The sequence below is a fragment of the Bombina bombina genome, chromosome 3, assembly GCF_027579735.1.
Source record: "Bombina bombina isolate aBomBom1 chromosome 3, aBomBom1.pri, whole genome shotgun sequence".
Taxonomy (NCBI): Eukaryota; Metazoa; Chordata; class Amphibia; order Anura; family Bombinatoridae; genus Bombina; species Bombina bombina.
The window spans coordinates 985,048,553-985,075,357 of NC_069501.1; the positions used below are offsets into that span (position 1 = coordinate 985,048,553).

Consider the following 26,805-nt stretch of genomic DNA (forward strand, 5'->3'; position numbering starts at 1 on the left):
TTCCATTTGGATTAGCCACTGCTCCAAGGATTTTCACAAAGGTACTAGGGTCCCTTCTAGCGGTTCTAAGACCAAGGGGCATTGCAGTAGTACCTTACTTGGACGACATCCTGATTCAAGCGTCGTCCCTGTCAAAAGCAAAGGCTCATACGGACATCGTCCTAGCCTTTCTCAGATCTCACGGATGGAAGGTGAACAAAGAAAAAAGTTCTCTGTCCCCGTCAACAAGAGTTCCCTTCTTGGGAACAATAATAGATTCCTTAGAAATGAGGATTTTTCTGACAGAGGTCAGAAAATCAAAACTTCTAAGCTCTTGTCAAGTACTTCATTCTGTTCCTCGTCCTTCCATAGCGCAGTGCATGGAAGTAATAGCATTGATGGTTGCAACAATGGACATAGTTCCTTTTGCACGAATTCATCTAAGACCATTACAACTGTGCATGCTCAGACAGTGGAATGGGGATTATACAGACTTGTCTCCGACGATTCAAGTAGATCAAAAGACCAGAGATTCACTCCGTTGGTGGCTGACCCTGGACAATCTGTCACAGGGAATGAGCTTCCGCAGACCAGAGTGGGTCATTGTCACGACCGACGCCAGCCTAGTGGGCTGGGGCGCGGTCTGGGAATTCCTGAAAGCTCAGGGTCTATGGTCTCGGGAAGAGTCTCTTCTCCCGATAAACATTCTGGAACTGAGAGCGATATTCAATGCTCTCAGAGCTTGGCCTCAACTAGCAAAGGCCAAATTCATAAGGTTTCAGTCAGACAACATGACGACCGTTGCATATATCAATCATCAGGGGGGAACAAGGACTTCCCTGGCGATGAAAGAAGTGACCAAGATAATTCAATGGGCGGAGGATCACTCCTGCCACTTGTCTGCGATCCACATCCCAGGAGTGGAAAATTGGGAAGCGGATTTTCTGAGTCGTCAGACATTCCATCCGGGGGAGTGGGAACTCCATCCGGAAATCTTTGCCCAAATAACTCAATTATGGGGCATTCCAGACATGGATCTGATGGCGTCTCGTCAGAACTTCAAGGTTCCTTGCTACGGGTCCAGATCCAGGGATCCCAAGGTGACCCTAGTAGATGCACTAGTAGCACCTTGGACCTTCAACCTAGCTTATGTATTCCCACCGTTTCCTCTCATCCCCAGGCTGGTAGCCAGGATCAATCAGGAGAGGGCCTCGGTGATCTTGATAGCTCCTGCGTGGCCACGCAGGACTTGGTATGCAGACCTGGTGAGTATGTCATCGGCTCCACCATGGAAGCTACCTTTGAGACAGGACCTTCTTGTTCAGGGTCCATTCGAACATCCGAATCTGGTTTCCCTCCAACTGACGGCTTGGAGATTGAACGCTTGATTTTATCAAAGCGTGGGTTTTCAGATTCTGTAATAGATACTCTGATTCAGGCTAGAAAGCCTGTAACTAGAAAAATTTACCATAAAATATGGAAAAAATATATCTGTTGGTGTGAATCTAAAGGATTCCCATGGAACAAGATAAAAATTCCTAAGATTCTATCCTTTCTACAAGAAGGTTTGGAGAAAGGATTATCTGCAAGTTCTCTGAAGGGACAGATCTCTGCTTTATCTGTTTTACTTCACAAAAGACTGGCAGCTGTGCCAGATGTTCAAGCATTTGTTCAGGCTCTGGTTAGGATCAAGCCTGTTTACAGACCTTTGACTCCTCCCTGGAGTCTAAATCTAGTTCTTTCAGTTCTTCAAGGGGTTCCGTTTGAACCCTTACATTCCGTAGATATTAAGTTATTATCTTGGAAAGTTTTGTTTTTGGTTGCAATTTCTTCTGCTAGAAGAGTTTCAGAGTTATCTGCTCTGCAGTGTTCTCCGCCCTATCTGGTGTTCCATGCAGATAAGGTGGTTTTGCGTACTAAGCCTGGTTTTCTTCCGAAAGTTGTTTCCAACAAAAATATTAACCAGGAGATAGTTGTACCTTCTTTGTGTCCGAATCCAGTTTCAAAGAAGGAACGTTTGTTACACAATTTGGACGTAGTCCGTGCTCTAAAATTCTATTTAGAGGCTACTAAACACTTCCTTGTTTGTTGTTTATTCTGGTAAAAGGAGAGGTCAAAAAGCGACTTCTACCTCTTTCCTTTTGGCTTAAAAGCATTATCCGATTGGCTTATGAGACTGCCGGACGGCAGCCTCCTGAAAGAATCACAGCTCACTCCACTAGGGCTGTGGCTTCCACATGGGCCTTCAAGAACGAGGCTTCTGTTGACCAGATATGTAAGGCAGCGACTTGGTCTTCACTGCACACTTTGCCAAATTTTACAAATTTGATACTTTTGCTTCTTCGGAGGCTATTTTTGGGAGCAAGGTTTTGCAAGCCGTGGTGCCTTCCATTTAGGTGACCTGATTTGCTCCCTCCCTTCATCCGTGTCCTAAAGCTTTGGTATTGGTTCCCACAAGTAAGGATGACGCCGTGGACCGGACACACCAATGTTGGAGAAAACAGAATTTATGGTTACCTGATAAATTACTTTCTCCAACGGTGTGTCCGGTCCACGGCCCGCCCTGGTTTTTTAATCAGGTCTGATGAATTATTTTCTCTAACTACAGTCACCACGGTATCATATGGTTTCTCCTATATATATTTCCTCCTGTCGGTCGAATGACTGGGGTGGGCGGAGCCTAGGAGGGATCATGTGACCAGCTTTGCTGGGACTCTTTGCCATTTCCTGTTGGGGAAGAGAATATCCCACAAGTAAGGATGACGCCGTGGACCGGACACACCGTTGGAGAAAGTAATTTATCAGGTAAGCATAAATTCTGTTTTTTTTTTTTATTTTTATTTTTCTGCAAAACCATCCAGACTACTGCTAACAGCTCCTAAGCAATCAGTGTTGATGAGTTTCACTGTCTGCTTTCTTTCCCTCCAGTCCATGTCAGGAGTGCTGCTATAAGACTGTCACACTTGAGAGGCTGTGTTCTGTTCCACAGCATGGATCCTGGAGGTAAGATTGTTTCAATTTTTACACATAAAACGCTTTAACAGGGTCACACTGTGACTCCTTTATACCTTGATAGGATCCGGGGTTAATATCCTCTGAATTGAACAATTTAGGTTAATTAATCAGTGTATTAATTATTTACATGCGGCTTTGTGTGATTTTTTTTTTTTTTTTTCCCCTGGGCTGATGGACTGTTTTTTTTTTGGCTGGAACAAACGGGTTTCTCTTTCGTTTTTGAAAGTGTTGCACAGCTCCTATTACTTGCTGTACTTGTAATAACAGGGGAAGTACTGTCTTGCACCCCATGTGACCAGGTGTGGTCTATGTTCATTTCCTCCATTCTCACTGAGACTTGAACCCGAGGAGAGAGTTTTCTCTGTTAACTGTCTGGGTCTAGCAGGTGGTGAGTGCCTCTGAACGTCTACCTCTCAGGACTCAGTGTCCCATGAGATTACTACCCTTGCTACATTATCCACTCCACATGCAGTTCCCCGTAGCACATCTAATACATCTGGAGGGGGCCTTCTTCTTGCAGACTTTGCCGCGCAGTTACAAACGGTGGTGTCTGCAGCCCTCAGTGCATTACCTCACTCTAACAAACGCAAGAGAAAGGTTAAACATAGCTCTCCTGACCCGGAGTCATCTAAATATTTATCGGATTTAGCTATTAAGTCAAGTTATCTGATGAGTTAACCTCAAGCTTCAGAGGGTGAACTTTCTGAGTCAGAGTTTTTAGCGTCTAAGCCTCCTGCTACGGAGGAACCGTCCTTTTAGGTTTAAAATTTAGCACTTCTGTCTGTCTACGTTAGTGGTTACAGAGGTCGCACTGCCTGAAGAACCTATGATACCTAAGTTAGACAGAATTTACGAAGACAGGAAAGTTCCTTTGACTTTTTGTGCCGGTTAAGATGGCGAACATTAAGAACGAATGGGAAATAATTGGTTCTTCCTTTTCCTGCTCGTCTACTTTTAAAGTGTTATTCCCGGACTCTCAACTGGATTTGTGGGGCTCCATTCCTTAGGTGGATGGTGCTCTCTCTACGCTTTCTAAACGGAACTAAGACTACCTCTTGAGGATAGTTCTTCGTTCAGAGAGCTAATGGATAAGAAAATGGAAACCTTTCTGAAAAAGATGTTTCAACATATGGGATTTTTGGTTCAACCGGCGGCTACTTACTGGTGCAACTCTTTGTTGGAACTTATTGAAGTGGAGTCTCCCCTCGAGGATATTCAAGACAGAATTAAAGCTCTGAGAATTGCTATTTCTTTTATCTGTGATCCGAACATGCAAATTATTCGCCTAAATGCAAAGGCCTTTGGCTTTGCGGTCCTAGCCCGCTGGGCGCTCTGGTTGAAGTCTTGGTCCTTTCTCCTTTCTCTTCCCTTCAAGGGAAAGATTTTATTTGGTCCAGGCCTGGACTCCATTATTTCTATGGTTACCGGAGGCAAGGGTGCCTTCCTGCCACAAGATAAGAACAAGTCTAAGGGACAACAATCCTTCTAATTTTCGTTCTGACAAATCCCAACGACAACAATCCTCCTCCAAGCCCGAGCAACCCAAGAGTACGTTGAAGCCGGCTCAGTCCTGGAATAAATCCAAGCAAAATAAGAAGCCCACCGAAAACAAATCGGCATGAAGGGACAGCCCCCGTTCTGGGGTTTGGATTGTATAGGGGGCATACCGTCTTTTTTTTCAGACGCCTGGTTCAAGGACGTGGGTCCTGCAGGTGGTATCTCAGGGATGCACGATAGGCCTCAAATCTCATCCGCCAAGGGGCAGATTCCTTCTCTCAAATCTGTCTACCAGAAAATAGGGATGCCTTTCTAGGGTGTGTTCGGGATCTATCCTCCTTAGGAGTTGTTATCCCGGTGCCTATCGAAGAAAGAGTTTTGGGATGTTATTCAAACCTTTTCGTGGTCCCAAAGAAGGAGGGAACTTTCCGCCCAATTCTGGACCTAAAGTGCTTAAACAAATTTCTCAGTGTCCCTTCCTTCAAGATGGAGACGATAAGGTCCATCCTTCCTTTAATTCAGGAAGGCCAGTTAATGACCACTATGTTCCAATCCACAGGGAACACTTTCAGTTCATTGCCCTTCCGTTTTGGCCTAGCTTACTGCTCCAAGAATCTTTACGAAGGTTCTGGGGTTTTTTCTAGCTGTTGCCAGAACTCAGGGTATTGCAGTAGTCCCATACTTGTACGATATTCTGGTGCAAGCACCATCCTTTTGTCTTGCAGAAGAATTTTTGGAGTCCCTTCTCAGTCGTCTTCGATCACATGGATGGAAGATAATCTTGGAAAAGAGTTCTTATCCCAAGTACCAGGGTGGAATTCCTGGGTACTATAATAGACTCCATATCCATGAGGAGGATATTTCTAACAGACCAGAGACGTTGCAAGCTAACTTCGGCATGTCTTGCCCTCCGGACCTCCTTGAATCCCTCTGTGGCTCAGTGTATTAAGGTGATTGGTCTCATGGTGTCCTGCATGTGGTTCACTTATCTAGTGGGATGTCCTCATCTCCTCCGTGGAAGTTACCTTGTCGCAGAGACCTGCTGATAAAAGGTCAATTTGTTCATCAAAATCTAGATTCTCTAAAGGCTGACTGCATGGAAATTGGACGCTTGGTCTTAGCCCAAGAGAGGTTTCTCTGAGAGTGTCATTGATGCTCTTATTCATGCTCGTAAACCAGTTACTCTGCGTATCTACCACAAGGTGTGGAAGACCTACTTATTCTGGTGTGAAGAGCGTGTTTTTTCCTGGCACAGAGTTAATGTTGCCAGTATCTTATCTTTTCTCCAGGATGGGCTGGAGAAGGGCCTTTCTGCTAGTTCCCTGAGGTGACAGATTTCGGCCCTGTTGGTTTTATTGCACAAGAGACTGGCTGAGCTTCCAGACGTGCAGTCCTTTGTTAAGGCTCTGATTAGGATCAGACCTGTGTTTAGATCTGGGGGCTCCTCCTTGGATTTTGCAACAGGTTCCATTTGAGCCTCTGCATTCCGTTGACATTAAATTGTTAGCTTGGAAGGTTCTCTTTCTATTTGCTATTGCCTCTGCGCGCAGAGTTTCTGAGATCTCTGCTTTGCAATGTGAGCCTCCTTATCTGATTTTTCATGCAGATAAGACAGTTTTATGTACTAAATTAGGTTTTCTTCCTAAGGTTGTGTCGGATCGCAACATCAATCAGGAGATTGTGGTCCCTTCCTTGTGACCTAATCCTCCTCCATCAAAGGAACGCTTACTTCGCAGTTTGGATGTGGTTCGCGCCTTGAAGTTCTATCTTCAGGCTACTGAGGAGTTTAGTCAATCTTCCTCTTTGTTGTCTATTCGGGGAAGCATAAGGGGCAGAAGACTACGCTTCCCTATCTTTTTGGTTAAGGAGTGTCATCCGCTTAGTTTACGAGACAGCGGGACATTGTTCTCCACTACAGCAGTGGCTTCCTCTTGGGCCTTTAGAAAAGAGGCCTCTATGGATCAGATTTGTAAGGCGGCTACCTGGTCCTCCTTACATACTTTTTCAAAATTTTACAAGTTTGATGTTTTCTCCCGAAAGCTGCTTCAGCCAAAGCAAAAAGTTTTGAAGGCTGTGGTGCTCTCAGAATAGGGTCTGCCTCTTCCTTTTTGTTCCCTCCCATTATTCATTCAGTGTCCTCCTGGAGCTTGGATATAATTTTCCCAACAGTAAGGAATGAGGCCGTGGACTCACCCTATCTTAGGAAGGAAAACATCATTTCTTTCTAATGACACGGTGAGTCCACGGATCATCTCTAATTACTATTGGGAATATCACTCCTGCCCAGCAGGAGGCGGCAAAGAACACCACAGCAAAGCAAACTCAGTCATTCTCTTTGCCCACATTAAGAGCAAGGAGGTGGTAAAGTTTAGGTGTCTGGAAAAAGATTCTTCAATAAAGATTTTGTTATTTTTCAGCAGTGCAAGTTTGTTCTGCTTTGTCTTGGGGTGTAGCCGTAGCCCATGTCAGTCTCTTCAGTAGAGCAGTGGTGGCTTTTAAATAATTGGGAACTGGTGGGGTATAATCCTCACTGCGCCTCCCAAGTAGTTATTGATGCCCTAACTTAAAAGCCTGAGTAAGATTACTCAGTCTTTGTTTTCTTCCACAGGTCCATGTGAGGGAACATGCCTCTCAAACCTAGTGAGCTGCCTGGCTGCCTCGCAGATTTCATGGAGGTAAGTGCTGATTTTATTTTTCTGGAACTATGTAGGAAAAATATGGCACTTTAATATTCATTTGATGGGACACACGAGACATTCTCCTATAAAATTATGGGATAATGTTAAAAAGGGCAGTATTTGTAGGCACTGAGGACGAGGAGATATAGGCTTAATGTGTGGTGTATTTTCACTTACTCCCAGCGGTTTTACTTTAAAGTAACAATTTGCCGACCGGAGGTTATTTTTGATATGCCCATGATGGGCGGGGCTAGCTGAGGCAGCAAGTTTCTGTTGCGCTCTTTTTCTCCTTCACTTCCTGTGTTCCGGAGGGGAGACGGCGTTCTTGCAGCTACGGTTGCCTGACTGCGTTTTACAATGATATAAGTTGAGTCCGGAATTCTTCTAGCAGGATATTATCTTCGGTGTCAGCAAGGCATGTAGGCACCTCAGCAAAGCTAAGCTGAGGTGTAGAGGTTGTCCGGAGTGTTTTGTGACACTTTTCTTGCATAAAAAAAATAAAGCAGTTATGTTTTAAAATTTAAAGGGACAGTAACGGTTTTTGTGTGTTTCAAATTAAAATGTGTTTATTTAATTCTAATTTGTTCAATTTTGAGTAAAGAGGCCCTGCAAAATGTTACATGTTCTTTATGTTTTGATGCTAACGTGGAACCACCAATCCCTTTCTGTTCCTCATGTAATTGAGAGAACTTTAAATAACTTTAAATTACAGGGATAGACTTTTTTCTGAGCCAACATTGTCTAAGGCGGATGCTTTTCTGGGGTCTTCTGACAATGTTCAAGAGATGCCGCAGCTTTCTCCTCAAATGTCCCAAATGTTATCGTCCACCCATGCAGTGCCCTGCGCTTCCTCTCAAACTCCGCCTGGAGTTACGTTGCAAGACATCGCTAACCTCATATCTTCAGCGGTATCTAAATCGCTGTCTGCTTTTCCTATACTGCAGGGAAAGCGCAAGAGGAAATGTAAAGAATCAGTGAGTAAGGTTTCTGACACAGTTGTGGCTATTCCGAATGTTCCCTCCCAGAAATCTGAGTAGGAAGATACTTTGGTAGCATAATTCCTTCTTCTGATGCTGAAGTTGTATCCTTCAGGTTTAAGCTAGAACACATCCGTTTGTTACTTAAGGAGGTTTTGGCTACCTTGGACGACTCTGACATGGTCGTAGTCAGTCCTAAGAAGTCTAGCAAGCTAAACAAGTATTTTGATGTATCTTCCATGGTGGTTTTCCCTGTACCAGATTGGGCTATGGAGATTATTGCTAGGGAATGGGAGAGACATGGTATCCCTTTTTCTCCATCCCCTATTTTTAAGAAGATGTTCCCTATTGCTGACTCTATCAAGGAGTCTTGGCAGATGTTTCCCAAAGTGGAAGGGGCAATTTCCACTTTGGCCAAGAGAACCACTATTCCCATAGAGGATAGTTGTTCCTTTAAGGATCCTATGGATAAGAAGTTGGAGGGGTTGCTCAAAAAGATGTATGTTCACCAGGGTTTACAATGGCAACCTGCGGTGTGTATTGCTACCGTCACTATTGCGGTGGCATACTGGTTTGATGCGTTGTCTGATTCTATTCTGATAGACACTCCCCTTTAAGAGATCCATGATAGGATCAAGGCCCTTAAGTTGGCAATTCTTTTATTATGCTTCTCTACAGGTTTTCCGCCCAGGGACAGGTTTCTGCTCTCAAGATTATCTGTAGACCAGATAAAGGGAGGCGTTCCTACGCTGTGTCCGAGACCTTTACGACCTGGGAGTGATGGTTCCTGTTCCACTGCAGAAACAGGGTCTGGGATTTTACTCCAATCTGTTCGTGGTTCCCAAAAAAGAGGGGACCTTCAGACCAATTTTAGACCTCAAAAGTCTAAACAAGTTCCTCAGAGACGCGTATCTGCATGTTCCCATCCACAGGGATCATCACAAGTTTCTGAGGTTCGCATTTCTAGATAAACATTTCCAGTTTGTGGCTCTTCCATTTGGCCTTGCCACAGCTCCCAGAATTTTTTCAAAGGTCCTGGGATCCCTGTTGGAGGTGCTCCGGTTGTGAGGCATTGCAGTGGTGCCTTATCTGGACTACCTTCTGGTTCAGACTCCATCCTTTCAACAAGCGAACTCCCACATGGAGATGTTGTTATCCTTCCTACGTTCTCACGGTTGGAAGGGGAATTTGGGAAAGAGTTCCTTAATTGCCGCTACAAGGGTAGTGTTCTTGGGGACAATAATAGATTCCCTATCAATGAAGATTTTCCTGACAGAGGTCAGAAAGTCAAAGATCTTCGACTCTTGTCTGGCCCTTCAGTCCTCTCCTCGGCTGTCAGTGGCTCAATGTATGGAGGTGATCAGTCTGATGGTAGATGCCATGGACATCATTCTGTTTGCCCGTTTCCACCTCAGACCCCTGCACTTATGCATGCTCAGGCAGTGGAACGGGGATTACGCGGAACTGTCTCCGCGATTACATCTGAATCAGGCGACAAGAGATTCTCTTCCTTGGTGGTAGTCTCAGGAGCATCTCTCCCAGGGAACCTGCTTCCGCAGACCCACCTGGGAGATTGAATCAAACAGAATGCGTTGGTGATCTTCACTGCACCGGCGTGGCCTCGCAGGATCTGGTATGCAGACCTAGTGGAGCTGTCTTCTCTCCCACCTTGGAGTCTCCCACTGCAGAAAGACCTTCTACTTCAAGGGCCCTTCCTTCATCCAAATCTCGTTTCTCTAAAGCCTGTCTGCTTGGAGATTGAACGCTTAATTTTATCTAAGTGGGGATTCTCTGAGTCGGTCATTGAGACCATGATTCAAGCTCATAAACCTGTTACCCCTAAGATTTACTATAAGATATGGCGTAAATATCTGTATTGGTGTGAATCCAGAGGCTACTCTTGGAGTTGTTTGGATTCCTAGAATTCTGTCTTTTCTCCAGGAAGGTTTGGAGAAGGGTTTATCGCCATGTACTCTGAAGGGTCAAATATCTGCTTTAATCTATTTTGTTACATAAGCGTCTGGCGGATGTACCAGATGTGCAATCTTTCTACCAGGCCTTGGTCAGAATCAGGCCTGTGTTCAAACCTGTTAATCTTACCTGGAGTCTTAACCTTCTTCTTAAAGTTCTTCAGCAGGCTCCATTTGAGCCTATGCATTCCTTAGATATTAAGTTATCTTGGAAAGTTTTGTTTCTTGTTGCAGTTTCTTTTGCTCATAGAGTATCTGATTTCTCAGCGTTGCAGTGTGAATCCCCTTACCTTATTTTTCATTTGGATAAGGTAGTTCTGCGTACTAAGTTAGGGTTCCTCCCTAAAGTGGTTTCGGATAGGAACATTAATCAAGAAATCGTTGTTCCTTCTTTGTGTGTCCTAACCCGTCCTCTCATAAAGAACGTCTGCTGCAAAACCTAGACGTGGTGCGTGCGTTGAAATTCTATCTACAGGCGACTAAGGAATTTAGTCAGTCTTCTGCTCTGTTTATTGTGTTCTCTGGGAAACGTAAGGGTCAGAAAGCTATGTCTACTTCTTTCTTTGTGGCTGAAGAGTATAATTCGCTTGGCCTATGAAACTGCTGGACAGCAGCCTCCTGAGAGAGTCACGGCTCATTCTACGAGGGCTGTTTCCTTTTCCTGGGCAATCAAAAATGAAGCTTCTGTAGAACAGATTTGCAAGGCTTCAACTTGGTCCTCCCTACACACTTTTTAAAAAGAAATCTATAAATGTGATACTTTTGCCTCGGGTGAGGCTTCTTTGGGAGAAAGGTTCTTCAAGCAGTGGTGCCTTCCGTTTAGGTTCCCTGTCTTGTCCCTCCCTTATCTGTGTCCTCTAGCTTGGGTATTGATTCCCAATAGTAATTAGAGATGCTCCGTGGACTCACCGTGTCATTAGAAAGAAAACAAATTTATGCTTACCTGATAAATGTATTTATTTCTTGACACAGTGAGTCCACGGCCTGCCCTTTTTCTTTAGACAGTTTTTCGGCGTTATAAACCATAGGCACCTTGTTACTTCCTTTCTCTCCTTTTACTTCGCCTGCCCTTTTTCTTTAGACAGTTTTTCGGCGTTATAAACCATAGGCACCTTGTTACTTCCTTTCTCTCCTTTTACTTCGCCTGCCCTTTTTCTTTAGACAGTTTTTCGGCGTTATAAACCATAGGCACCTTGTTACTTCCTTTCTCTCCTTTTACTTCGGTTGAATGACTGGGGTTGGAGGGAAGGTACGTTATATTTAACTGCTTTACTGTGGTGCTCTTTGCCGCCTCCTGCTGGGCAGGAGTGATATTCCCAATAGTAATTAGAGATGATGCGTGGACTCACCGTATCAAGAAAGAAAGAAATTTATCAGGTAAGCATACATTTTTTTTTACATTTTTTTTTACATTTTTTTTTTTATGCTTACTAGATAAATTCCTTTCCTTCTGGTTAGGGAGAGTCCATGGCCCCGCCCGTTTTTTCTTGTCTGTTGGCGGTCCCTTATATTTTATTCTTCTGGCACCATTTATACCCTAATGTTTCTCCTACTTTTCCTTGTTCCCTCGGCAGAATGACTGGGGTAATGAGGAAATGGGAGAGATATTGAAGCCTTTGGCTGGGGTGTCTTTGCCTCCTCGTGGTGGCCAGGTGTTGTATTTCCCAACAGTAAGGAATGAAGCCGTGGACTCTCCCTATCCGGAAGGAAAGGGATTTATCTGGTAAGCATAAATTATGTTGTTTCTTTCCAGCTGCTGTCTTCTCCAGAACCTCTAGTTGATGTTTCTAACTGCTATGAACTTATTTTTTGTTAATTTATTACTGTATGTAGCATTATGGTATAAAATAAACACAATATTACAAAATGTTTCACAATGTCTAAACATATGCAAATAGGGGGTGAAGTAGTGGTTGTGGTGTGGGTAGGATTAGAAATGGCGAGTAACATTTTGTCCTGGTTAGTAGCTTAGGACTTGAAATTTTGAGCCATGTATGTATGTAATACACCCACACACACAGTGTGTGTGTATGTGTGTATATATATATATATATATATATATATATATATATATATATATATATATATATATATATATATACACACTTATACACATTCATACATACACACACGCATTTATACACACACTGATTACTGAGAGCAATTGTAGTGCTACAGGTGGCACTTTATCATGATGATGGTTTATCTAATTTTGTTATTATAGTGACCATGAAGGAGGCAATGTTAGTGCTCACACCAGTCATTTGGTGGGTAGTGCCCTGTCAGATCCCTACCTATCCTTTGCTGCTGCTATGAATGGACTAGCAGGTCCTTTGCATGGATTGGCCAATCAGGTATGTCAATTTATACCAATCAGCTTAGCTGACCTATGAACTCTACTATGTCCTTTATTTATAATTTGCTGTCATTTATAGGAGGTACTTGTTTGGCTGACATCCCTGCAGAAAGATCTAGGTGGGGAGGTATCAGATGAACAGCTCAGAGACTACATCTGGAACACTCTGAACTCTGGCAGAGTATGTCTATCTTCAACTTTATATACATGTTACTGAAATTGTGATACTTCTAGTATCTAATGAAGTCAATTTGTACTTAATTTACAAGGTGGTACCTGGTTACGGACATGCTGTGCTGAGGAAGACTGATCCCCGGTATACTTGTCAGAGAGAATTCGCCCTGAAGCATCTACCCAATGATCCTATGTTCAAATTGGTGGCTCAGCTTTACAAGATTGTGCCTAATGTATTGCTTGAGCAAGGCAAAGCCAAGAACCCCTGGCCTAATGTGGATGCTCACAGTGGAGTACTCCTACAGGTAGGAGAGAGAACACACACACACTTGGAAACTTTGAGATGTTGAATATTCCAAATGGCTTCAAATCTCACTTAATTATTTAAAGTCTTAATGAATTGTTAGTGGTATAAAACCACTTATGGCAGGCAAAAACAGTTTAAGAAACGATAAAGAGTCATAGTACTTATTGGTAAAAAAAGCCGCACATCTTTGTAAAAGCTGCTTATAATATATTTATTTTCAATTTTAGTCAATTAAAGGGACAGCTTACTCTAAAGAAAATTCCCCCCTTTTAATTTGTTCCCAATTATCCATTTAAAAAAAAATTGTATTCAATTGTTTACAAATAGCTCCTTTATCTTTATAGCAATTGAAATAGCTAAATTTGCCTGTGGTATCCCTACCTATACTGAAAGCTTCTGTACTTAAGTATAGGCTAATATAAAGCTGTGTCATTCAGTATTTAGTCTATAATGCTTGTGAAATAGGGCATGGAAGCTTACTATGTTTCTGAATGGGACAAACAGGCTTCTAATTTGGCTGTACCGTCCCACCACATATTTAGTAAATTATAGTTTTAAGGTAGGGATGGCTGGTTAAATAAGCAAATAATCACAGGGCGCTTTTAATGGACAGTCAAGTCAAGCTTAAACTTTCATGATTCTGCAATTTTAAACAACTTTCCAATTTACTACCATTAATATGCACAGTATTTTTATATTTACCCTTTTTAAGTCACCAGCTCCTACTGAGCATGTGCAAGAAATCGCAGCATATACGTATATGCATCTGTGATTGGCTGATGACTGTCACATGATACAGGAGCAGTGGAAATTGAGAACTTTGAAATTTGAGAGAAAAAAATATTATACTCATTTGAAATATTGCATTGTCTTTCCATCTAAAGGGGAGGAGAGTCCACGGCTTCATTCATTACTGTTGGGAATTAAGAACCTGGCCACCAGGAGGAGGCAAATACACCCCAGCCAAAGACTTAAATACCTCCCCCACCTCCCTCATCCCCAGTCATTCTTTGCCTTTCATCACAGGAGGACGGCAGAGAAGTGCAGAAGATCGGAGTAGTCTCTTATGGAGGGTAGTACTCTTCGGAATGGGACTGGAGTTTTAAGTAGTCCTGTCAGCCTCTCACTAAGAGCCTGGGTGAAAGTTAGAGTCCGGAGATGCAGGGAGAGTACCATCCCGACTCATTAACAGCTCCACAAGCAATCAGCGTTGACGAGTTTCGCTGCCTGCTTTTTACACTCAAGTCCATGTCAGGAGCGAGACTACTAACCTGTCACACTTGAAGGGCCGTGTTCCTGTTCCACGGCGTAGATTCTGGTAAGATTGTTTAATTTTTATTATATAATAACACGGAAGACAGGGTCACGGTGTGTGACGCCTTTTATCTTTAAAGAATCGAGAGTTAAAATTCCTGGAAAGGGGATTATTGAGCAGGGGGGGTTTATACATGATATTGTTTGTGTCTCTGCTGTGTTATGTGTGAGATGCGTCTCTGGCACTGTGTGGAACTTTCAGGTGACTTACAGGAGTATGGCACGGCCCTTTTTTGGCACGTTTTCTCCTTAGGCAGGGGCTGTTCCTGCCCGGCATTCCATGTGACCTGGTGTGGCTATCTATTTTCCTCTGTTGATGAGCGGCGCAGGAGACGAAACGGTTTCTGTAGTCCGGGTCATAGGAGGTGGTGAGTGCCCCGACCATTGGTGCCTATTAAGTTAATCTAGTCCTTGATAACAGCGCAAGCTATGGAGGGCTTGCCCTCTTTAACTAGGTCTCATTCCTGTGTTTATTGTGAGTAGGTTCTGGTAGATCAGCCTGCTCAACTATGTTCCACATGCCTTAATAAAGTTACGACATCCTAAGAGCAATCGAATGTCTAGTACTACTGAGCCATCCACCTCTGAGGGGTCCCCGTCCCGTGAGGCGCGTTCCCTGCATCCATCTCCTATTGCACATGCAGCGCCCCAGGGTTCAACCATTACTCCTGCGGGAGAGATTTGTTGGCTGTCAGATTTATTTTTTAAGACCCGATGAGTCCACGGATCATCTTAATTGCTAATGGGATATTCACCTCCTGTTCAGCAGGAGGAGGCAAAGAGCACCATAGCAGAGCTGATAAATAGCTCCTCCCTTCCCTCCCATTCCAGTCATTCTCTTTGCCTACGTTAGTGATGGGAAGAGGTAAAGTGAGGTGTTCGTATAGATTCTTCAATCAAGAGTTTATTATTTTTGAAGTAGTGCCAGAGAGTGCTGCTTTGTTCTAGGGTGTAGCCGTAGTCCATATCAGTCTCGGGTGGTCTGCCCTCCTGCCGGGCAGATTTCTGAGGTAAGTGCTAAATTATTTTTTCTGGGAAGGATATGCTGCAGAAGAGAGCATACACTGGAAAATTTAGCACCCTATATACCCTACATTGGACACTAGATAACTCTGGCCCTAAGAGGTAGGGGGACAGGTTCTCTGGCAGGGCATGCAGGCACTGGAGGACGCGGGGAAGTGGCTCTGTTTTTTTGTTATAATCCAACATGTTTGCAGCTCCCAAAGGCTTATTTTTCTTTACAGCCGTCTGGGAGGAGTAGCCTTATACGTTAAGGGATATGTAGGGTAGGTGCAGTGTTGGTTCTGTTGGCTTTATTTATCTTAGTTGCCAACCGAAAGATGATATATGTATGGAAATGACTGTACTTATCTTTGTAAAGAGGCGGCTGCTGTGTACCTGCCGCCCGGGAGTTTGACTGGAGATGGGCGGGGCTAAGTTACGCGCCATTGCTGCGCAGTCCTTGTCTCCTTCCCGGGTGGTTAGATTGACAGTTTTTTCTGGGTTCCAGAAACCTCTGCTGCGCTGTGACTATGCAGCAGAGAGGTTATTACAAGAACGTATTTGTTTTTCACTGCTGTGCTGTAAAAGTAAATAAAGAGAATATACAGTGGAAAGGCTTCTATATTTTTACACTAATATTGAGTGCTTCGGCTGCTGCGAGGTGACATATCTGCAGCAGAGAGAATTTCATACGCAATTCGAGTTTAGAGTATTAAGTGCTCTGGAGACTTTTGGGTTGCATTGTAGATCATGCAGCAGAGGGGCTTTTTCTTTCAGTACGGATTAAGCGTGCTGACTAGTTTGGATGCCGTCTCTGCTGTGTCATTTAGTATAGCAGAGAGGTTTTTCTCGTAATGCCTTATCTTTTAGTAGGCAGAACAACTACTATTTATTTTGTCTTTCTATGTTAAGAAATAATGTAGTATTTTTAACTTTTAAAGAGACAGTACCATCCGTTTTTGATAAACAATTTGTTAATAAAGAGTTAATAAATGGATATCAGGATCCAAAAAGGAGTCCTTTTCTCCTTGTTAATGGGTTGTACATTGTAAAGGAACTGGGTTAGAATGTTTTACTTTATCATTTAAAGTCACTATATTTTTGGTTATTCAGTTTTCATTGAATAAAAGTGAATTTCTCCAACATAGGTGTGTCCGGTCCACGGCGTCATCCTTACTTGTGGGATATTCTCTTCCCCAACAGGAAATGGCAAAGAGCCCAGCAAAGCTGGTCACATGATCCCTCCTAGGCTCCGCCTACCCCAGTCATTCTCTTTGCCGTTGTACAGGCAACATCTCCATGGAGATGGCTTAGAGTTTTTTAGTGTTTAACTGTAGTTTTTCATTATTCAATCAAGAGTTTGTTATTTTCAAATAGTGCTGGTACGTACTATTTACTCAGAAACAGAAAAGAGATGAAGAATTCTGTTTGTATGAGGAAAATGATTTTAGCAACCGTAACTAAAATCCATGGCTGTTCCACACAGGACTGTTGAGAGCATTAACTTCAGTTGGGGGAACAGTTTGCAGTCTTTGCTGCTTGAGGTATGACACATTCTAACAAGACGATGTAATGCTGGAAGCTGTCATTTTCCCTATGGGATCCGGTAAGCCATGTTTATTACGATTGTAAATAAGGGCTTCACAAGGGCTTATTTAGACTGTAGACATTTTTTGGGCTAAATCGATTGAATTAACACTTATTTAGCCTTGAGGAATCATTTATTCTGGGTATTTTGATATAATAATATCGGCAGGCACTGTTTTAGACACCTTATTCTTTAGGGGCTTTCCCAAAGCATAGGCAGAGTCTCTTTTTCGCGCCGGTGTTGCGCACTTGTTTTTGAGAGGCATGGCATGCAGTCGCATGTGAGAGGAGCTCTGATACTTACAAAAGACTTCTGAAGGCATCATTTGGTATCGTATTCCCCTTGGGTTTGGTTGGGTCTCAGCAAAGCAGATACCAGGGACTGTAAAGGGGTTAAAGCTTAAAACGGCTCCGGTTCCGTTATTTTAAGGGTTAAAGCTTCCAAATTTGGTGTGCAATATTTTCAAGGCTTTAAGACACTGTGGTGAAAGTTTGGTGAATTTTGAACAATTCCTTCATGTTTTTTCGCAATTGCAGTAATAAAGTGTGTTCAGTTTAAAATTTAAAGTGACAGTAACGGTTTTATTTCAAAACGTTTTTTGTACTTTCTTATCAAGTTTATGCCTGTTTAACATGTCTGAACTACCAGATAGACTGTGTTCTGAATGTGGGGAAGCCAGAATTCCTATTCATTTAAATAAATGTGATTTATGTGATAATGACAATGATGCCCAAGATGATTCCTCAAGTGAGGGGAGTAAGCATGGTACTGCATCATTCCCTCCTTCGTCTACACGAGTCTTGCCCACTCAGGAGGCCCCTAGTACATCTAGCGCGCCAATACTCCTTACTATGCAACAATTAACGGCTGTAATGGATAATTCTGTCAAAAACATTTTAGCCAAAATGAACCCTGTTCAGCGTAAGCGTGGATGCTCTGTTTTAGTTACTGAAGAGCATGACGACGCTGATATTAATATCTCTGAAGGGCCCCTAACCCAATCTGAGGGGGCCAGGGAGGTTTTGTCTGAGGGAGAAATTACTGATTTAGGGAATATTTCTCAGCAGGCTGAATCTGATGTGATTACTTTTAAATTTAAATTGGAACATCTCCGCATTTTGCTTAAGGAGGTATTATCCACTCTGGATGATTGTGAAAATTTGGTCATCCCAGAGAAACTATGTAAAATGGACAAGTTCCTAGAGGTGCCGGGGCTCCCAGAAGCTTTTCCTATACCCAAGCGGGTGGCGGACATTGTTAATAAAGAATGGGAAAGGCCCGGTATTCCTTTCGTCCCTCCCCCCATATTTAAAAAATTGTTTCCTATGGTCGACCCCAGAAAGGACTTATGGCAGTCAGTCCCCAAGGTCGAGGGAGCGGTTTCTACTTTAAACAAACGCACCACTATTCCCATAGAGGATAGTTGTGCTTTCAAAGATCCTATGGATAAAAAATTAGAAGGTTTGCTTAAAAAGATGTTTGTTCAGCAGGGTTACCTTCTACAACCCATTTCATGCATTGTCCCTGTCACTACAGCCGCATATTTCTGGTTTGATGAACTGATTAAGGTGCTCGATAGTGACTCGCCTCCTTATGAGGAGATTATGGACAGAGTCAATGCTCTCAAATTGGCTAATTCTTTCACTCTAGACGCCTCTTTGCAATTGGCTAAATTAGCGGCTAAGAATTCTGGGTTTGCTATTGTGGCGCGCAGAGCGCTTTGGTTGAAATCTTGGTCGGCTGATGCGTCTTCCAAGAACAAGCTACTAAACATTCCTTTCAAGGGGAAAACGCTGTTTGGTCCTGACTTGAAAGAGATTATCTCTGATATCACTGGGGGTAAGGGCCATGCCCTTCCTCAGGATCGGCCTTTCAAGGCAAAAAATAGACCTAATTTTCGTCCCTTTCGTAAAAACGGACCAGCCCAAGGTGCTACGTCCTCTAAGCAAGAAGGTAATACTTCTCAGGCCAAGCCAGCTTGGAGACCAATGCAAGGCTGGAACAAGGGAAAGCAGGCAAAGAAACCTGCCACTGCTACCAAGACAGCATGAAATATCGGCCCCCGATCGGGACCGGATCTGGTGGGGGGCAGACTCTCTCTCTTCGCTCAGGCTTGGGCAAGAGATGTTCTGGATCCTTGGGCGCTAGAAATAGTCTCCCAGGGTTATCTTCTGGAATTCAAGGGACTTCCCCCAAGGGGAAGGTTCCACAGGTCTCAGTTGTCTTCAGACCACATTAAAAGACAGGCGTTCTTACTTTGCGTAGAAGACCTGTTAAAAATGGGAGTGATTCATCCTGTTCCATTGAGAGAACAAGGGATGGGGTTCTACTCCAATCTGTTCATAGTTCCCAAAAAAGAGGGAACATTCAGACCAATCCTAGATCTCAAGATCTTAAACAAATTTCTCAAGGTCCCATCTTTCAAGATGGAAACCATTCGAACTATCCTTCCTTCCATCCAGGAAGGTCAATTCATGACCACGGTGGATTTAAAGGATGCGTATCGCCACCTGTCTGCTATCCACATCCCGGGAGTGGAAAATTGGGAAGCGGATTTTCTGAGTCGTCAGACATTGCATCCGGGGGAGTGGGAACTCCATCCGGAAATCTTTGCCCAAGTCACTCAACTTTGGGGCATTCCAGACATGGATCTGATGGCCTCTCGTCAGAACTTCAAAGTTCCTTGCTACGGGTCCAGATCCAGGGATCCCAAGGCGGCTCTAGTGGATGCACTAGTAGCACCTTGGACCTTCAAACTAGCTTATGTGTTCCCGCCGTTTCCTCTCATCCCCAGGCTGGTAGCCAGGATCAATCAGGAGAGGGCGTCGGTGATCTTGATAGCTCCTGCGTGGCCACGCAGGACTTGGTATGCAGATCTGGTGAATATGTCATCGGCTCCACCTTGGAAGCTACCTTTGAGACGAGACCTTCTTGTTCAGGGTCCGTTCGAACATCCGAATCTGGTTTCACTCCAGCTGACTGCTTGGAGATTGAACGCTTGATTTTATCGAAGCGAGGTTTCTCAGATTCTGTTATCGATACTCTTGTTCAGGCCAGAAAGCCTGTAACTAGAAAGATTTACCATAAAATTTGGAAAAAATATATCTGTTGGTGTGAATCTAAAGGATTCCCTTGGGACAAGGTTAAGATTCCTAGGATTCTATCCTTCCTTCAAGAAGGATTGGAAAAAGGATTATCGGCAAGTTCCCTGAAGGGACAGATTTCTGCCTTGTCGGTGTTACTTCACAAAAAACTGGCAGCTGTGCCAGATGTTCAAGCCTTTGTTCAGGCTCTGGTTAGAATCAAGCCTGTTTACAAACCTTTGACTCCTCCTTGGAGTCTCAATTTAGTTCTTTCAGTTCTTCAGGGGGTTCCGTTTGAACCCTTACATTCCGTTGATATTAAGTTATTATCTTGGAAAGTTTTGTTTTTAGTTGCAATTTCTTCTGCTAGAAGAGTTTCAGAATTATCTGCTCTGCAGTGTTCTCCTCCTTATCTGGTGTTCCATGCAGATAAGGTGGTTTTACGTACTAAACCTGGTTTTCTTCCAAAAGTTGTTTCTAACAAAAACATTAACCAGGAGATTATCGTACCTTCTCTGTGTCCGAAACCAGTTTCAAAGAAGGAACGCTTGTTGCACAATTTGGATGTTGTTCGCGCTCTAAAATTCTATTTAGATGCTACAAAGGATTTTAGACAAACATCTTCCCTGTTTGTTGTTTATTCAGGTAAAAGGAGAGGTCAAAAAGCAACTTCTACCTCTCTCTCTTTTTGGATTAAAAGCATCATCAGATTGGCTTACGAGACTGCCGGACGGCAGCCTCCTGAAAGAATCACGGCTCATTCCACTAGGGCTGTGGCTTCCACATGGGCCTTCAAGAACGAGGCTTCTGTTGATCAGATATGTAGGGCAGCGACTTGGTCTTCACTGCACACTTTTACCAAATTTTACAAGTTTGATACTTTTGCTTCTTCTGAGGCTATTTTTGAGAGAAAGGTTTTGCAAGCCGTGGTGCCTTCCATTTAGGTGACCTGATTTGCTCCCTCCCTTCATCCGTGTCCTAAAGCTTTGGTATTGGTTCCCACAAGTAAGGATGACGCCGTGGACCGGACACACCTATGTTGGAGAAAACAGAATTTATGTTTACCTGATAAATTTCTTTCTCCAACGGTGTGTCCGGTCCACGGCCCGCCCTGGTTTTTTAATCAGGTCTGATAATTTATTTTCTTTAACTACAGTCACCACGGTACCATATGGTTTCTCCTATGCTATTATTCCTCCTTAACGTCGGTCGAATGACTGGGGTAGGCGGAGCCTAGGAGGGATCATGTGACCAGCTTTGCTGGGCTCTTTGCCATTTCCTGTTGGGGAAGAGAATATCCCACAAGTAAGGATGACGCCGTGGACCGGACACACCGTTGGAGAAAGAAATTTATCAGGTAAACATAAATTCTGTTATTCCTATGGTACGTCTTGATACTTCAGTGATTTGACTAAAGTCTCCATGTATTATGATTTTTTTTAAAAATAAACATTTTCAGAGCCGAAATTGTGTTTTGGATGTTTTTGAAGCTTTCTGGCAATGTTCATTATTTATGCAGCCTTCCCCTCAAGTGTCCTAAAATCTTTGCGTCCGTTCATCCAGTACCCTGCGCTTCCTTCTCGACTCTTATTGGGGTTATCTTGCTAGACATCGTTTCCATCTGGGCATGTCAGGTGTGTCGTCGGCTTTTCCCATGCTGCAGGGAGAGCGCAAAAGGAAAAATATATTTTAAGTGTGTGAGGTTTCTGTCACTGTATACTACTTGCTTAGAGGTTCCCTCCAAGTTACTTGAGGAAGGGGATACTTCGGTAGTAAGATCTCAGTCCTGACGGTATGATTCCTTACGCTGATACTGAAGTATCTTCAGGTTTATGCTAACTCTGCTCCGGTTAGTACTAAGGAGTTTTTTTGCTACTCTGGAACGACATTTATGGTCGTTGTTCATTTTATGTGTTATCATGAAGCGGTACTAAGAGATGAAAGGGAATGGGTATTACCCTTTTCTCTTGTAAGGTGTATCCAGTCCACGGATTCATCCATTACTTGTGGGATATTCTCCTTCCTAACCAGGAAGCTGCAAGAGGATCACCCACAGCAGAGCTGTCTATATAGCTCCTCCCCTAACTGCCACCCCCAGTCATTTTCTTGCAGCTCTCGACAAGGGAAGTAGCTAGAGAGATGTGGTGCATTAATGTAGTTTATCTTCAATCAAAAGTTTATTATTTTCAAATGGTACCGGAGTTGTACTATATTAGCCTCAGGCAGAAAGTTGAAGAAGAGTCTGCCTGAGGTTTTTGATGATCTTAGCAGTTTGTAACTAAGATCCACTGCTGTTCTCACACATAACTGAAGAGATGGGTAACTTCAGCTGGGGGAATAGCGTGCAGGATTACCTGCTCTGAGGTATGTGCAGTTTTAAATTTTTCTAGAGAGATGATAAGCTAGAACATGCTGACAGTGCCTGATTTATTTAAGGTAAGCCTGATTACAGTGATTTAATGACTGGTATCATGCTTGCTGTAAAGGGTAATATTTTTGTTATTTACTCTTATTACTGAAGAGATATAACGTTTGTTTGATGTAAATAAACGTTTATTACAAATGGTGATAAAACTTTATTCTGGGGCCCGGTTTTTCCACATGGCTGACTAGATTTTGCCTAGGGATAGTTTTTTAAGGCCCTCTCACTGTGTGTACATGTTGGGAGGGGCCTATTTTCGTGCCTTAATTGCGCAGTATGTTTTGCAGCTTGAGACATCCAGCTTCCCTGAAGGAGTCCCCTGACATTTAGGACACCTCTAAAGGGTTTTTGTGCCTTCCAAAGTCGTATGGGCAGGTAGGAGCCATAGTAAAGCTGTGGCAGTTGGTTGTGACTGTTTAAAAAGGGTTATATCGTTTTTTTGATCCGGTTTTGAAACTAAGGGGTTAATCATCCATTTGCAAGTGGGTGCAATGCTATTTCAGTCTATTATACACATTGTAAAAATTTCGTAAAATTTACTGCTTTTTTCACTGTTTTGCAGTTTCTGTGATTTTTTTCTCTTAAAGGCACAGTACCGTTTTTATTTTTTGCTTGTTCAGTTATTAAAGTGTTTTCCAAGCTTGCTGGTCTCATTACTAGTCTGTTTAAACATGTCTGACATAGAGGAAACTCATTGTTCATTATGTTTAGAAGCCATTGTGGAACCCCCTCTTAGAATGTGTACCAAATGCACTGATTTTACTATAGATTACAAAGACCATATTCTGGCTTTAAAAAATTTATCACCAGAAAAAATTGACAAGGAGGAAGTTATGCCATCTAACTCTCCCCATGTGTCAGAACCTATAACTCCCGCTCAGGGGACGCCAAGTACATCTAGCGCGCCCATTGCATATACCTTGCAAGACATGGCGGCAGTTATGAATCATACCCTTACAGAGGTATTATCTAAACTGCCAGGATTGCAAGGAAAGCGAGACAGCTCTGGGACTAGAATAAATACAGAGCTCTCTGACGCTTTAGTAGCTATCTCTGATACACCCTCACAATGTACTGAAGCTGAAGCAGGGGAGCTTCAATCTGTGGGTGATTTTTCTGATTCAGGGAAGATACTTCAACCTGATTCTGATATGTCTACATTTAAATTTAAGCTTGAGCACCTCCGCATATTGCTCAGGGAGGTCTTAGCAACTCTGGACGACTGTGACGCTATTGTAGTCCCAGAGAAATTATGTAGATTGGATAAATACTAGGCAGTACCAACTTACACTGATGTTTTTTTCCAATCCCTAAGAGGTTTTCTGAAATTATTACTAAGGAATGGGATAGACCAGGTGTACCGTTCTCTCCCCCTCCTGTTTTTAAAAAGATGTTTCCTATAGACGCCGCTACACGGGACTTGTGGCAGACGGTCCCTAAGGTGGAGGGAGCAGTTTCTACTCTAGCTAAGCGTACCACTATCCCCGTCGAGGACAGTTGTGCTTTTCTAGATCCAATAGACAAAAAAATTAGTAGGTTACCTTAAGAAATTTTTTAATCAACATGGTTTTCTTCTCCAGCCTCTTGCATGCATTGCCCCAGTCACTGCTGCTGCGGCTTTCTGGTTTGAGTCTCTAGCGGAGGCTCTACAGGTTGAAACCCCGTTGGAAGATATTATTGACAAGCTTAGGGCCCTTAAGCTAGCCAATTCATTTGTTTCTGACGCCGTTGTTAATTTAACCAAGCTAACGGCTAAAAATTCAGGTTTTGCTATTCAGGCGCGTAGGGCGCTATGGCTTAAATCCTGGTCAGCTGACGTGACTTCAAAGTCTAAACTTCTCAAAATTCCCTTCAAAGGACAGACCCTATTCGGGCCTGGACTGAAGGAGATAATTTCTGACATCACTGGAGGAAAAGGTTACTCCCTTCCTCAAGACAGGTCCAACAAATTAATGATCAAACAGTCTAGTTTTCGGCCCTTTTGAATCTTCAAGTGTGGCGCAGCTTCAACTTCCTCTAACACAAAGCAAGAGGGAACTTTTGCCCAGTCTAAGCCGGTCTGGAGACCTAACCAGGCTTGAAACAAGGGGAAACAGGCCAAAAAGCCTGCTGCTGCCTCTAAGACAGCATGAAGGAGCAGCCCCCGATCCGGAAACGGATCTAGTAGGGGGCAGACTCTCTCTCTTCGCCCAGGCTTGGGCAAGAGATGTCCAGGATCCCTGGGCATTGGAAATTGTGTCCAAGGGTTATCTTCTGGAATTCAAAACCTCTCCCCCAAAAGGGAGATTTCATCTCTCACATTTATCTGTAAACCAGATAAAGAGAGAGGCATTCTTACATTGTGTTCAAGACCTCCTAGTTATGGGAGTGATCCACCCAGTTCCAAAGGAGGAACAGGGGCAGGGCTTCAAATCTGTTTGTGGTTCCCAAGAAAGAGGGAACATTCAGACCAATCTTAGATCTCAAGATCTTGAACAAATTTCTCAGAGTCCCATCCTTCAAGATGGAGACTATTCGAACCATCCTTCCTATGATCCAGGAGGGTCAATATATGACTACCGCAGACTTAAAGGATGCTTATCTTCACATCCAGATCTTAAACAAATTTCTCAGAGTCCCATCCTTCAAGATGGAGACTATTCAAACCATCCTTCCTATGATCCAGGAGGGTCAATATATGACTACCGCAGACTTAAAGGATGCTTATCTTCACATCCCGATACACAAAGATCATCATTGTTTTCTCAGGTTTGCCTTTCTAGACAGGCACTACCAGTTTGTGGCTCTTCCCTTCGGGTTGGCCACGGCACCAAGAATCTTTAGAAATGTTCTAGGGTCCCTTCCTAGCGGTCCTAAGGCCGCGGGGTATAGCAGTAGCCCCTTACTTAGACGACATTGTAATACAGGCGGCGACTTTTCAAATCGCAAGGTCCCATACGGACATTGTTCTGGCATTTCTGAGGTCCCATGGGTGGAAGGTGAACGAAGAAAAGAGTTCTCCACCTCTAACAAGAGTTTCATTCCTAGGGACTCTGATAGATTCGGTAGAAATGAAGATTTACCTAACGAAGGCTAGATTGTCAAAACTTCTAGACTCTTGCCGTGTTCTTTATTCCACTTATCGTCCTTCAGTGGCTCAGTGTATGGAAGTAATCTGTTTAATGGTAGCGGCAATGGACATAGTACCGTTTGCCCGCCTACATATCAGACCGCTGCAACTTTGCATGCTCAGTCAGTGGAATGGGGATTACACAGATTTGTCCCCTCTACTAAATCTGGATCAAGAAACCAGGGATTCTCTTCTCTGGTGGCTATGTCAGGTCCATCTGTCCAAGGGGATGAGCTTCCGCAGGCCAGATTGGACTATAGTAACAACAGATGCCAGCCTTCTGGGCTGGGGTGCAGTCTGGAACTCCCTGAAGGCTCAGGAGGAGGCACTCCTTCCGATAAACATTCTGGAACTAAGAGCGATTTTCAATGCTCTTCAGGCGTGGCCTCATCTAGCTGGGGTCAGATTCTTCAGATTTTAGTCGGACAATATCACGACTGTAGCCTACATCAACCATCAGGGGGGAACAAGGAGTTCCCTAGCAATGTTGGAGGTTTCAAAGATAATTCTATGGGCAGAGGTTCACTCTTGCCATCTATCAGCTATCCATATCCCAGGTGTCGACAACTGGGAGGCGGATTTTCTAAGTTGGCAGACTTTTCATCCGGGAGAATGGGAACTCCATCCGGAGGTATTTGCTCAGTTGATTCAACTTTGGGGCAAACCAGAACTGGATCTCATGGCGTCTTGCCAGAACGCCAAGCTTCCTTGTTACGGGACCAGGTCCAGGGACCCCAAGGCAACGCTGATAGATGCTCTAGCAGCGCTTTGGTCCTTCAACCTGGCTTATGTGTTTCCACCGTTTCCTCTGCTCCCTCGTCTGATTGCCAAGATCAGGCAGGAGAGAGCTTCAGTGATTTTGATAGCACCTGCGTGGCCACGCAGGACTTGGTATGCAGACCTGGTGGACATGTCCTCCTGTCCACCATGGACCCTGCCGCTGAGGCAGGATCTTCTACTTCAGGGTCCTTTCAACCATCCAAACCTAATTTCTCTACGTCTGACTGCTTGGAGATTGAACGCTTGATTTTATCAAAGCGTGGTTTCTCTGAATCGGTCATTGATACCTTAATTCAGGCTCGAAAGCCTGTCACCAGGAAAATCTATCATAAGATATGGTGTAAATATCTTCATTGGTGTGAATCCAAGGGTTACTCATGGAGTAAGGTCAGGATTCCTAGAATATTATCTTTTCTCCAAGAAGGATTGGAGAAGGGATTGTCTGCTAGTTCCTTTAAAGGGACAGATTTCTGCTCTGTCTATTTTTTTGCACAAGCGTCTGGCTAATACTCCAGACGTTCAGGCGTTTTGTCAGGCTTTAGTTCGAATCAAGC

The 26,805-nt window shown here is 43.6% G+C and overlaps 1 protein-coding gene across 1 annotated transcript in view; it reads left to right on the forward strand.

Annotated features, from left to right (window-relative positions):
- The window catches only part of CS (citrate synthase), a 173,889-nt gene that overhangs the window by 121,225 nt on the left and 25,859 nt on the right, over positions 1-26,805 (forward strand). The window contains exons 8-10 of the mRNA XM_053708094.1: positions 12,341-12,470; positions 12,552-12,653; positions 12,742-12,951. Of these exons, the coding sequence (XP_053564069.1) occupies positions 12,341-12,470; positions 12,552-12,653; positions 12,742-12,951 (442 nt within the window). The remainder of the gene's footprint in view (positions 1-12,340; positions 12,471-12,551; positions 12,654-12,741; positions 12,952-26,805) is intronic.